Genomic DNA, 12,791 nt, shown 5'->3' with positions numbered 1-12,791 from the left:
CTTATTTTGAGGCTGTTTTATGTATCATATTTACTCTGATTTAAAGCTTCTTGGATACACAAAGCTGTACTTTTAAGACTTTGCTGAAATGCTCATTCACAGGAACAGGGGAGCAACACTGGAAATTTTCAATTTCAGGGCTGCACAGTTGAAGGAATATTGACCACAATCATGATTTTAGCTTGAATCCCATTTGGATAAAATCGGACATTAGAATGGCTTGTTTCAAAACCAAATGTAAAAATGGTTTAAAATTTGTCCAAAATGACTGAAAACTTCTTCAAATTACCCAAAAGTTGTACAGAATGACTTGAAATGTGTCCAAAAATATTTTAAAACTTGTCAAAAATATCTGAAAATTTGTTGTGAAATCTTTTAAAATATCTTCAGAATTCACCAGGTGTCCTGAAATTTGTCCAAAATAACAAAAAGTAATTTGACAAAATTTTAAAAAAGGCCCAAAATGACTAAAGAATACAAAATAACAAAAAAAAACTGTCAAAGATTCCTAAAAATTTTGTCAAAATAACTTGAAAGTCATCCAAAATATCTTAAAAATTATTTTAAAAATGCTCAAAATCACTATAACTTCTCCAAAAATACTTAAAATTTCTTCAAAAGCTCTTAAAACAAAGTGATTTGAAATTTGTCTAAAATTAGTGAAAATTTCTTTAGAATGTCTTAAAAGAAAATATGTCAGAAAGTGTCAAAATGATTCAAAGTTTGTCCAAAATGACAAAAAAAGACTGTCCAAAACGGCTTTAAAATTGTCCAAAACTGACTGAAAACCATGGAAAATGAATTGTGTCTAGAAGATGAGTCTGGTATCAAACGTCGGTCAGAATGAGGCCTTTCATTCGCAACAACTTGACAAACTATCACACACACTGATATGAGCCTTGAAAGTTTCCCATCCAGGCTGTTACAGCGAAACGTCTTGTTTCTGTCTGAGCTGCAGTTACTCACGTTATAGAGGTCTGTTGTCAGGTTGTGGCTGATCTGCTGGTGCTGTGGGAGGCCGCCAGCCCTCTGCTGCTCCGTCTCCTGTTTGACCTGGCACAGCGAGGGCGTCTGGATGCACTGGTCCAACGCGCTCTCATTCTTGATGATCCCCGTGTTCATCTGCTGTCCCATCGGCCTCTGTTGCTGCACAGAAACACACCGTTAGCTACAAACAACAAAAAGAACATCTCCGTTCGTTCACTGGAGCTGGTGACCTACTGTTCCAAAGTGCTGCTGCTGCATGTGCTGGTTGCGCAGGTTCTGCAGGTGGAGCTGCTGCTGCTGCTGTTGTTGTTGTTGTTGTTGTTGCTGTTGTTGGGCGTTGGGTCGCGGCTGCTGGAGGCGGTGCAGCTGCTGGTGGTGGCCCAGAGGAGGGGGCTGCTGGCCGGGCTGGGAGCCAGGCAGGCTGGGGAGAGGCTGGTGGGAGCCTGGCTGGTGCTGGTGGGACTGGCTGAGCGGGTACGGAGGCAGCCTCTGGTCCAGAGGCAGTTTGCTGGTGTCCAGAGGGACGCCCTGTGGACGGAGGAGGAAGGTTAGCAGCAGACATCACCTGGATACTGGAGCATCAGGTTTAACCCCAGAGACAGATGTTTAACTCTCTGAACCCCAAAATATATCTGTAGGTTTAAAGGGCATGTTTCTGTCAGGGAAGGTAAGAAAAGGTGTGTTTTTTGAGGAGCCCAGTTACAAAAACTTCTCTCAGAGTTATTCTACCGCATCAATAGACATGTTTTTTTTATTTGCTCTTCAACCCTCTAAACCTCATAACTCAACAGTGGAACTGAAAGGCATGTTATGTTCTATCAAAAATCCCCAAAGTGACATCATTTATTAGCCAGAAACCGCAAAAACAGAAAGAACTGTGAGACTTTAAACATTCCAATCGGTTCTTGAACATCTGTGCTGTGTTGTTCTATCTGAAATATTAATCAAATCTGAGTTTAAAAATTGAGACATTTCAACAAAATCATTTTATTCTCCAGATCACACTAAAAAAAAAAGCCAAAAATAAACTACTTGCTCTAACCAGATTGCGGAAAAAACATAAAATTCTGAGCTTTGTGGTGCAGCCGTGATGCCATGACTGATCCAACTGTCAACAACAACAATATTGCTTCCTTGTCTGAAAAAAAATCCAAAAAATTAGCAAAAAAATTCCCCAAATTTCTGAAAATTGGCAAAATCTTCAGGGAGAAAATGCCAATAATTTCTAAAAGGTTTCCCTTAAAAGTGTTATTTTAAAAAAAAGGCAAGACAATTCTTGTAAATATTTTCAAAAAATGAGGAAAAATCTTCCAAAAAAATCCTAAAAACATCTAAAGTGATTGCATCTATATCAGTAAAATTTTTAATATTTTCTTCGACTTACTGGTTCGGTTGATTTTTTAGTGAATGCTCTTAAGAACATTTTTAAAATTTCTTTTTGTCCCACCAAAAAATGTTCAAAGAGTTCCCAAAAATGTTGAAAATGTAGACATCAGAAGTTTCACTGTGAAAATGCATTTTTTCCCCCCACATTTTCAAACTTTAAACAGGTCAATTTTGACCCACACGACGACACGAGGGCTAACACAGAGCAGAGACGAGTATGGAAACAGAAAGGGAAATACTGAATAACTGGCGTACAGAAAATCACTGTTACTTCCAGTGCTGACACCTGTGAAGAGATGGAGTTTGTGAGTTTCCTCTCCTACTATTCACGGTTGTTCTGTTTCCATACAGGTTCAGGACTTTATATTGCATTAAAAAAGGAGGCCACAGTGAGGAAAAATGTGAATGGATGAGAAACTGCTGCTTGCAGTTAAGAAAGTGTTGATGAAATTGATTCAAATTGATTGAAAATTGAAGAATAAGATCAGGAGAGGCAGGGGGCTCTTTTATGTAACTGTATCTGAGATTCACTGAATTCTGTTTAAGTTTAAACACAAATGTCAGCTCTGAGGGTTAAAAAACACTCTTTTCTAACAGGCTCCAGTCCAAAATGAATGTAAAACACATGAAAATGCACGTGGCAGGGAGAGCAGTTTCATGTGTGTTTGTATTAATCAGTGTTTATTGGCGGTAAACGCTGGGAATCAGTGTGTGTACGACACCTGCCTGCTGCCCTATGGAGGTGTGACCTACCTGCGTGATGGAGGACAGGGTGGGGGAGATGGTGGGGGAGAACTGCTTGGAGTGATGCCTCCGTGACTCCCCTCCCATGGGCAGGATGAGCGGTGAGAGCTGGGCCCGTCTCCGTGGCGACGTGCTGAGCGGCGGCTGGCCCTGCCCACCGAGCAGCGACGAGTAGGACGAGGAGCCGGAGCCGGAGCCGCCCACGCCGCTGCTGTAGCTCGGGTTGCTGCTGGACACCGACTGGAGGGAGGAGTTACTGAGGGACGAGTGCAGCGATTGGTTGCTGAGGGAGGACGGCAGCGAGGGGGAGGAGCTGAGGGACGATTGCAGCGACGGGTTGCTGAGCGACGAGTGCAGGGAGGCGGAGCTCAGGGAGTTGGAGAAGGAGTGGCTGCTCAGCGACGACTGGATGTTGGGGTTGCTTAGCGACGACTGCAGGGAGGGGTTACTGAGCGCGCTCTGTAGAGACGCCAGCAGACCTGAGGAGAGAGATCAAAGCAAAGAACTAAGACATGTTCTGAACAGCAGCCAACCGGGATGAAGAGAGATTTACGAAGAGAAAAGGTAGACGAACAAATGATTCTGTGACAAAAACCTAAGTCTGAACACCTGCAGCTGAGATGACAAAATAGTAATAATAGTTATTCCATCTCAAATCACCACATTTTTAGAACAATTTCTGCTGGAACATCTCCAATTTGCCTGAAATTTTTATAGTATAGGATATGAATATTTATAAAGATATCTATGAAATTTTAGATTGCTATAGCTAACACTTCAGAGTTACATAGTTTTTGTTTTTTTTAAATTGGCTGTTGACCCACTTTCAGGAGGTTTATTCATTCATTGAAAGTTGAGGCTGTGGAAAGTTTTTGAGTCATTTTGGAGAGATTTCAACATTTTGGGCATTTTTTTGTCATTTTGGACATATTTTAAATTATCCTGTATTAAATGTCACAACCTAAAGCCAAAACTATTTTTTTGTTCAGCACTGGCTCTATAACCAGTTTTGAGCATTAACCCTTTAAGCTTCAGTGTACCGCCGGCGGTACACCTACTAATTTGCATAGGAATTTCAAGAATGTCCGACGGGTGCAAACGCGATTATACAAACACTATACACCGATGGAAAGCTTAGATTCTCATGAATCTGCCGGTATAAACCACTTTCAGATGCGATTACCACAGCGGGTGAGAAAAACACATTTGTCCGACAAAAACAAATATTCATCCATCCGTTCTCTATACACGGCTTCAAAGTACACAGCGCGACTCACATTTCCGGGTTTATTATTACACACAAAAAAAAGATTCCACAAAAAACGGCCATAGTCCAACCTTTTACATCAGATGACAAGCCAGTAAACTATTTTGTCCAAAACATGTCCTGAAGTCGGTATAAAATCCCCGAATCGGTCGTTTTCAAGGAAATGCACCTCCCGATGCGCGTCCAATATTCCCCGTATTTTTCGTAATTTTTTTTATTTAAAAATAGAATATTAGCGATTTTTTGTACTGAAAACGGCTGGAATTGACTGAAGCTTAAAGGGTTAATATTGCGAGACATATCATAGTTTTAACAGCCAAACTGCACCAATTTAAGTCATATAAAAAGAAATGGAGTCATTTTGGAAAAGTTTAAAATCCTTCTGGACCATTTTTTTAGTCATTTTGATAAACTTTCTAGTCATATTGAAGAAGTTTCAAGAAATTTTAGACAAGTTTCGAAAAGTTTTGGACAAAATTTGTGTCATTTTGGGCTGGTTTTAAATCCATTTGAAGAAGCCATTCTGGACAAGTTTTGAGTCATTTTAAAGAGATTTCTGTAAAATGTCATGAATTATTAATGTAAAATGTACAACAGCACTTCTCTCTGTCTTTCCTTCATACTTTACAGTCTCATAAAGATATCTTGAAAACGGCCCAGGTTTAGGTTCAAAGAGGCGAGCTTTAACCTGCTGACTGTATCATCCTGCCTGTGGACGCCTTGCAAGCGATAAAACACCACCGCACTTTCCGACTGCAGAAAAAGAATTCTCCCTCCTCACTTGCTGTAGGTTAAATTTAGCCAAACACCCCCCTCTCCGTTTCATTTCGTCCGCTCTCACCCACAGACTTCCTCTGCTAACCTTCACATTAGTCACTCAGATGAGGCTTTCATCCACACAGACAGTTTCCAACTCAGAGTTTGTCTGGGGAGCCCGCTGCAGAAACTACACTCTCTGAGCAATCCCTTTCTGAACAGAAACTCATCTGAAAGCACAAGTGAAAACAGAAGCAGAGAGCTACATTATGAAATGTCTGTCCAGTAAAACAGTTTTGAAAGGATGAGACTGAAACGATAATTGTTTTCTTCAACTAACAATGAATTAACTCAAACAACTCTTGCCTGTCCCATAGTCGGTTACAGCAAAACTACTGGAAACATATATAAAGCTATAGTACAGAACAAAAGCTTATATTCACTTTATATTAAAAGGATTTTTTTTAATGTTTCAAAGAATAAATTTGTTGAATTTCCAAATTTGTGTGTTTCCCCTGTTTATTTCCATACACAAAAACATTTGTAGAAACGGACTAACAACTAGCTGGGTTTGGGTTTAAAACAGCATTTGTTTATAATCATGAAAAAACGGAATAAATCCAGATTTATGATGAAATGCACTGTTTAACTTGAAAGAAAAATGCCCTCCAACTTTTGAACTGTGGGTTAAAGATCTCAGACATTGGAGGAAATTTACTGATACTTTATTTTTGTCTTACTGACACTATATTACACACACTTTATTTTTATCTAATGATAACATTAGAATAATATTTTTGGCTCGTTTTATGATTACATTGTATTTAGTTATATAGTTATTATAGTTCTTTTTTCCTATTGGTCTTTTATTGCTAAACCCTCTGAGCCTCAAAACCCGCCAGTATGCGGGAATGCAATGTCATGCTTTCTAAAGCAAGCAGATTCCATCAGAATTGTCCAATAGTGTGTGGTGTTCTGTTTTGTTGGAAAGTGAATTAAAACCAATGATACTTCATCATGCTAGGTTCTTAGTGCAACCTTAAAGCCATGATATTTATGCCAGTCACTTATTTTGTATTTTATGTTTTAAATTATTTGAAATATTTTTGAAGGAATCTGATTTCACTTTGATGTGAAAAAGTGCTTTTTGTAAAATTCTGTCAAAATAAGCCAAAATAAATTGTCCATTAATCAACGTCGAAAAGCAATAAAACAGTAAAACTTTCAGGGGTAAATACATTTAGACATTAGACATTGTAAGTGATCAGTAATGAATAAATCACGGACTCCTTTGCAGCAGTCTACCTGGTGAGGGGTGGTGGAAGCTGCCGTTGCCTCCCGGTGTGTTGGCGGCGTTGATGCCCAGCTGGGTGAGGGTGGAGGCCAGGTTCCCCGTGCTGCTGCCTCCGCTCAGAGAGGAGGATCCTGCGTATCCGGGCTCATCCTGGTCCAGCGGCGTGGGCAGTGGGGACGGGAAGTGGAGGCTGGACAGGTCGGGCAGCGAGCCGCCGGTGTTGAGGGCCGAGGGGACGCCGTGGGCCGGCGTGCACGGCTGCTCTGGTGATGTAAAGATGCTAACAGAGGAGACAGAAAAGGTTTACAGCCTCCGGATAAACTCTCCAAAAACAACCTTGATCCTGCAATATTTATTCTATAATCAAATGTTGGTCTTCTCTATTTGAACACATTCACACTGGAGCACCTACTCTGCAGCTCTCTGAGGTTAAAGGATGAAAGGAACATTTTGTGATGCTCCACTTCAGAGTGGAACACAAAGTACCACATGGAGAACAGGACAGAGAAGCCTGACTGATTCAAGTCTTTATCAAAGATCTATTCAATTTTCAGGCTCCACCATAGAAATTATTTAGGCACAATGCAGTGTGTGTTCAGAGTCGTTACTCACTTTATGCCAGGAACTTCACACGACTTCGGCCGTGACGACAACAAAGGCAGCTGAGAGATAAAGACCAAAACAAGTTGTGAAATTAAACGGTTATCCTTCTAAATACCTTCAATTTGCAGAGATTTTTAAATAATACTGACAATAATACTTTGTTACAATACATCTCTTTTTGAGTTGCATTTCAGGTGAAAAGTTAGGTCCTTCCGAAAGTTAACAGGTGCAGTTTTCTAACTTTGACTATACGGCCCACAGCCATGAAATTCCGTGAGGACACAGAGATAAAATGACTTGCAGCAGATCCAAATGCTTCAGTGGCTCCAGCAGAGTTCACATTTTTTTACCATTGGAATTAAAATTGGGAAAAAAAGTGCCAAATCTTCAAACGATTGTGGTATTGGGGCCCCAGAAAGTTCCTGTAAGCATGTATGTATGGATGCATCCATAATTCCCACTGAAAATACAGTCTTTGGTTGACATTTCACCAAGTTTTGAGGCCTCCTCGGTGAAATTTGACGTGTGGCAAGTATGAGCAAGATAGGTTTCTCTTTTTGACTTGAAATCTGTCAGAAGTGTTGTGAAACTTGTCTCAAAGGACTAAAAATGGTCCAAAATTATTTCAAATCTGGTCATTAGGTAAAAAGTATGTCACCTCTCGCAGCTGCATAAAGTATAGCAGAGCCTTGATGATGCATAAGAATTAAGTAAAAAGCTAAAAGCCAGTTAAAGAAAAAAATACTAATACAGAAAATAGTATAAGAAAAATTTTTTTTTACCTTCTTGGTGTCCCAGGGTTTGAGCAGCTTCCCCTCATCCAACACGTTCTCCTCAATGGGAGGAACCGGGTACGGAAACACTGACAAAGAACAACAAGAGTTTTCTGTAAATATGCTCGTTTACTCTGCTGCATGTGTTTTTAAGAAGCTCTGCACTCTAAGAAACCTGCAGTGAAGCCATGATATGACGCTCATAAAGCCCCTGTCTGCTCAGAATAAAAATCTGATTTTTAAAACTCTGACTTGATGCCATGTTTACGCAGTCACAACGTTCTCCTGGAAACTGGTGGATCAGTTGACGACATCTGTAGGTGGATTTATTCGATCAATTCATCTGCTTTAATACGAGGATCCAACACAAGTCTTGTCTATTTAAAAGTATACACAGAGTACTTTCTAAATTTTGCATTTTATGTCACTATTGTTGAAACGGGAGAAACGGGAGCAAACGAGATTTGCTGCATGCATTTACATGGTCCTAGGAGTCATGAGGAACCTCGTAAAGGTCATTTAGGGGTTCTACAGGTTCTAATGGTCACTGAGAAGGACTTAAAGGTAAAAAAAAATGGTTCCACAGGTTCTAATTGTGATGGATGAGGTAATAGAGACGATTTGTGTGGTCCTAGTCATCTATTCGGTTCTGCAGGTTCATTAAGAAGGTCTTATGGGTAACATGAAAGGCTCTAATGATGCCTAAGGAGAACCTAGTTGGGCCTGATGTGGTTCTGGTGGTCATTAGGAGGGTCTTCAAGGTAACTAAAAGGGTTCTAACAATCTACAAAACTTTAAAAAAAACGTACATTTTCAGACATGGATTAAGCTGAGTTGGAGACTAAAAGAAAAAGTCAGTGCAGATGTCTATTGAAAAAGGTTTTTAGTTAAGATTGGAATTAATCCATGTTTGGAAACAGACAGCTTAAAACAATGGTCAGGATGACAGACAGACACATTTGCTGGAACTACAGAGAGATCTTTAGATTAGATCTATGAAAATGTGTGTAAAAATGTGTGACTGTTTGTGTTTAACTCACTTCTTCTGGCCTCTCCATCGCTCTGACCTGCAGAGAAAAAGACCCAACAGGTTTCACGCAAGACAGAAACACCGGCTTTAGTTTAAATCCAGAACATCTCGATTCTGCTAGCAGCACAAGGAAAACCTGTTTTTTCACTCAGATCGGTCAGACATAATTCAGTTTTCACTTCCGTTATTAAGGTTTGAAGAGGCCACATCAGATGAGAGCTTCTGCTCCAGTCAAACTGAACTCTGAACTGAAAAATTTTGACTGCCGCTTCTCATTTTCACACTACAACAATGTTTGAATAATAGCTTTTGAAAAACATCTTCAGAGTCAGCTGCTAATTTATGAAGGGACTTTTCCTGGGTCTGAACTTGTTTTTGTCTACAGACTACAAGCTGTATATAACTTCTGTTAAAAGTTTGAAAGAACAGAAGTGGAGCAGTTAGATTAGATTTTTATTTTACTTGAAGGCCGACATCAACAAACAATCAAATAAATGAACAAATTAAATAAAGTCTCTGTTTTCCTGAGTCAATGAGGCAAATTTTTAATCAATATAAAAACTGCAGATGGTCTGAAATTTAAACTAATTTCCTTTTAAACAATGCTTTTTTCTGCAATGGAGTCGTCCAAAACAATCCTCGGCTATTTTGACTTACGATTATTCAATTTCAGTAATTTTTCTGGTTTCTTCCTTTCTCAGTGCTAGAAATAACTTTTATGAAACCAAACTCCATTTGATAAAGTTCTGATTTTATTGTTTATCCATCAGATTTTGGAATTGGGTTGAATTTCTGGAGTAAACAAAGTCATTAGTTGATCGCAGGTTAGAAATAAATCAAATTAGAGCCTTATCAAATAATCAGTTCGACTAATTTTTTAAGTAAAAATTGTGTAAATTCTGTGATTGCACCCTCTTAAATTTGAGTATTTTCTGGTTTCTTTCTTCCTCTATGAGAGCAAATTAAAAATCTTTGGACAAAGAGGTTTGAGGAAACACTGACCCACATTTTTTGACATTTTAGAGACCAAAAAACCCACAGAGAAAACAGTTTAGTTGCAGCCCTGATTTAGAAATCAATTAATCAGTTAGAGTTTTTTTTTTTTAAATAACAGTCGGCATGCCTTTATCCTCAAATACAATCACAGCTGATTTCAAAATCTTTCTCCTGGTGCAGAAGGATTTAAAATCACCAGATCTGTAATCTCAGTCTCGTCCTCTCTGCTCTCCTGATGCTGATTGTCAAGCTTATACTCATTCACATTCCCTGTGCTGCTGCCTCACCGGTGCGTCTGGAGCTCTGGGGGGTGAGGGTGGGTCCTCCTGTGGTGAAGGGGTCTCCTGTGGATGGGTTCATCACGCTGGTGTGGAGGGCCGAGTCAGAGTTGGTCCTGGGGGGCCACAGACACACTCTCAGTGTTAACACAGTGAGAAGAAAACAGTCGAGTCTTCGATCTGTAATACGACTGAAAACACTGTTTAACTTAACCGTAACACCTCCTAAAGACTGTCTAAGGAAGTCAGAGTAGATAAGACAGTAGTCAACATTTTATTTTCCATCAGTATACACTGAATTCAACTTCTATTTTCAACTACAATTACTCAGAAAATGCTGTAGGCATGAACCCTCACGTGAACCCCACAGATTTGAAAGCCTTTTTCTCATTTATTACTCAGAAGCTGTAAAAAAAAAAAACAACAAGAATACTAGGATTTCAGCTTACAGATGGTCCCTGAATGCATCGTTTGTGACACATGGATCCAATACTTGGTCAAAATTCCATCATTCAACATTAATCATTAAGAAATACAAAAAAAAGAAAACCAGTTGCAGCAACTGATTCTGTAAAAAAAACTAAAACTTCTTCCCTCCTTGTTCCAACTGATTCTTCATGACTGACTCAGACGTGAGCTACAGTGAAAACATTTTTCAGGTGAACTGCAGGCAGAGTTTCCACAGAACAGAGGGGAGACAACAAGAGAGTCAGAGGAAAATAAAACATACCGGATCAATAAACTAAATGCAGCACGACTCTAAAACAGTGAACAGAGGAGAAAGTTGTTAGAAGATATACCCCCTGTCAAAAGTTTTAGGACACTTTCTTGTTCAAATAAAGTAGAACCCGTCCTACAACTTCTGACAGGGGGTGTACCAAACTTGGTACACATATGCAGCACATCAGGCTGAACAAAAAAGTCAGTGACAGCCACATTCCAAACCCAACAGGAAGTGAGCTATTTTGTGTTGAATGTCAGATTTTGCCCATTTTTCATTTTTTTCTAGAGCGAACTCCTCCTAGGAGGAAACTCCAATTCACCTCAAATTCGGCCAGTACATACAGGAGGCCTTAATGATCCAAAGTTATTAAAATCTTTTTCCAAAGTCAAAGGGCGTGTCCGTGACAGCCTCTGGAATTTTAATCCTTCGCCATGAAATTTCAAATGCTGTGTAAATGCCCTGAACATGCTCCAATCTGCCTGAAACTTTACATGTATGATCAGAGTCCTGCCCTGATCACATCCATATGATGAAATCCACCCCCTGTCAAAAGTTGCAGGACAGGTTCTACTTTATTTGAATGAGACAGTGTCCTAAATGTTTTGACAGGGGGTGTACATTCAGCATGGTGAAACACCTTTCTACAGTTCATAAGAAGAGTAGAGTCCAAGAGTTTGAAGAGGCTGTAAAGATGTAAATAGCTAAATATTTATAGCATGTGGCGATGAAGCAACCACAGAGACACAAAGTGACATAAATAAGACACACAAAACAACAAAAATGAGACGTGAAACAACAAAATGAGACAACAACAAAAAGGAGACACAAAACAACAAAAACGAGACAGAAAAAAAATCAAAACGAGACAAAAATCTACAAAATGAGACACAAAACAAGGCACAAAATGCCAGGAGGGAGACAAAAAACAACAAAGGGGACAAAAAAAAAAATTGTCTCCAATCAATGAAAATGACAGACATGAAACAAAACTGTCTCAGAGTCTGTAGTTGTTGTAAACCTAAATAAATAGTTAAATATCTACAGAGTGCAGAGCCTTCATCCTTTCTGGTGTTGGTAACACCTGTGGACCTTTTTGTGAAATTAAATTATGTAAAAAAAAAATAAAATGTAAGAGGTGCAGGAGTTTATACCACAGTGAGACAGAAACTGCTTAGGGTTCAGATAGCTAAAAGAGAAAGAAAACACAGATGACTTTAGTGTCAGTGAGTGTTGGTCTGTGAAGATTTATTCAGGCATAAGAGAGAAAATCAACACTATAAAACAACATAAAACAGCAGATCAAGTGACATGAAAGTGAAAAGGTGAGACATGGAAGGAAGAATGTTAAAAGTGTAGAAAGAAGTGATGTTTCAAAAAGCCAGAAAAATTTCCAAAGGCAATCTGATTTCACTCTGACATTTTAATTCTGGACAAGATTGGATCCCACGGCGGCAGGAAAAGAAGAAGAAGGTAAAAGTAGGCAGAAGACGAGGAGGATGAGGAGGATTCACCTGTTAAGTGCAGTGGTGGGGAGACGAAACAACTGGCTTTTATCCCCAGGGAAGTTTCCAGACCAATTCCTTTCAGTGATCGACAAGAACAAAAAGTTATTCTTCTCCAGCGGGAGGGAAAAAAATTAAAAGAAAGCTAAAACGGGAGGAATGAAATAGGAAGAAGAAGAAGAAGAAGAAGAAGAAGAAGAGCATGGGCTCTGAAAGCAAGCCGAGGAAGATGGAGGGAGACAGCAAGCGAAGGGCAGAGGGAGGCCTGATGCCACATTTATGTCCAATCTGTGCATGTTTAGGATACTGCACCGTAAAAAAAATTAACATCCTAAACTGTAATTTGTTTGAAACAATTTACTGATAATTTACAACTTTTTCCTGTTTTGCAAAATTACAGATATAAAGTGAAAGAAGGCCAAAACTTGTACAAAAATCTGCATTTTTAAAA

At 39.4% G+C, this 12,791-nt stretch overlaps 1 protein-coding gene across 3 annotated transcripts in view; it reads right to left on the bottom strand.

Moving 5' to 3' along the window:
* The window catches only part of LOC110963917 (CREB-regulated transcription coactivator 2), a 46,277-nt gene that overhangs the window by 12,283 nt on the left and 21,203 nt on the right, over positions 1–12,791 (bottom strand). Inside the window, exons 5-13 of one of the 3 annotated variants that reach the window (XM_051956837.1) lie at positions 12,350–12,418; positions 10,124–10,230; positions 8,851–8,877; positions 7,820–7,899; positions 7,047–7,096; positions 6,446–6,714; positions 3,127–3,596; positions 1,222–1,515; positions 967–1,140 (exon numbers count right to left, since the gene is read on the bottom strand). In XM_051956837.1, the coding sequence (XP_051812797.1) occupies positions 967–1,140; positions 1,222–1,515; positions 3,127–3,596; positions 6,446–6,714; positions 7,047–7,096; positions 7,820–7,899; positions 8,851–8,877; positions 10,124–10,230; positions 12,350–12,418 (1,540 nt within the window). Of the gene's footprint in view, positions 1–966; positions 1,147–1,221; positions 1,516–3,126; positions 3,597–6,445; positions 6,715–7,046; positions 7,097–7,819; positions 7,900–8,850; positions 8,878–10,123; positions 10,231–12,349; positions 12,419–12,791 lie in introns of all 3 variants that reach the window. The other 2 variants (XM_022212444.2, XM_022212445.2) reach the window with 2 other exon arrangements.

The sequence above is a fragment of the Acanthochromis polyacanthus genome, chromosome 12, assembly GCF_021347895.1.
Source record: "Acanthochromis polyacanthus isolate Apoly-LR-REF ecotype Palm Island chromosome 12, KAUST_Apoly_ChrSc, whole genome shotgun sequence".
NCBI classification, from domain to species: domain Eukaryota; kingdom Metazoa; phylum Chordata; class Actinopteri; family Pomacentridae; genus Acanthochromis; species Acanthochromis polyacanthus.
This window is presented reverse-complemented; position numbering and strand designations above follow the sequence as displayed.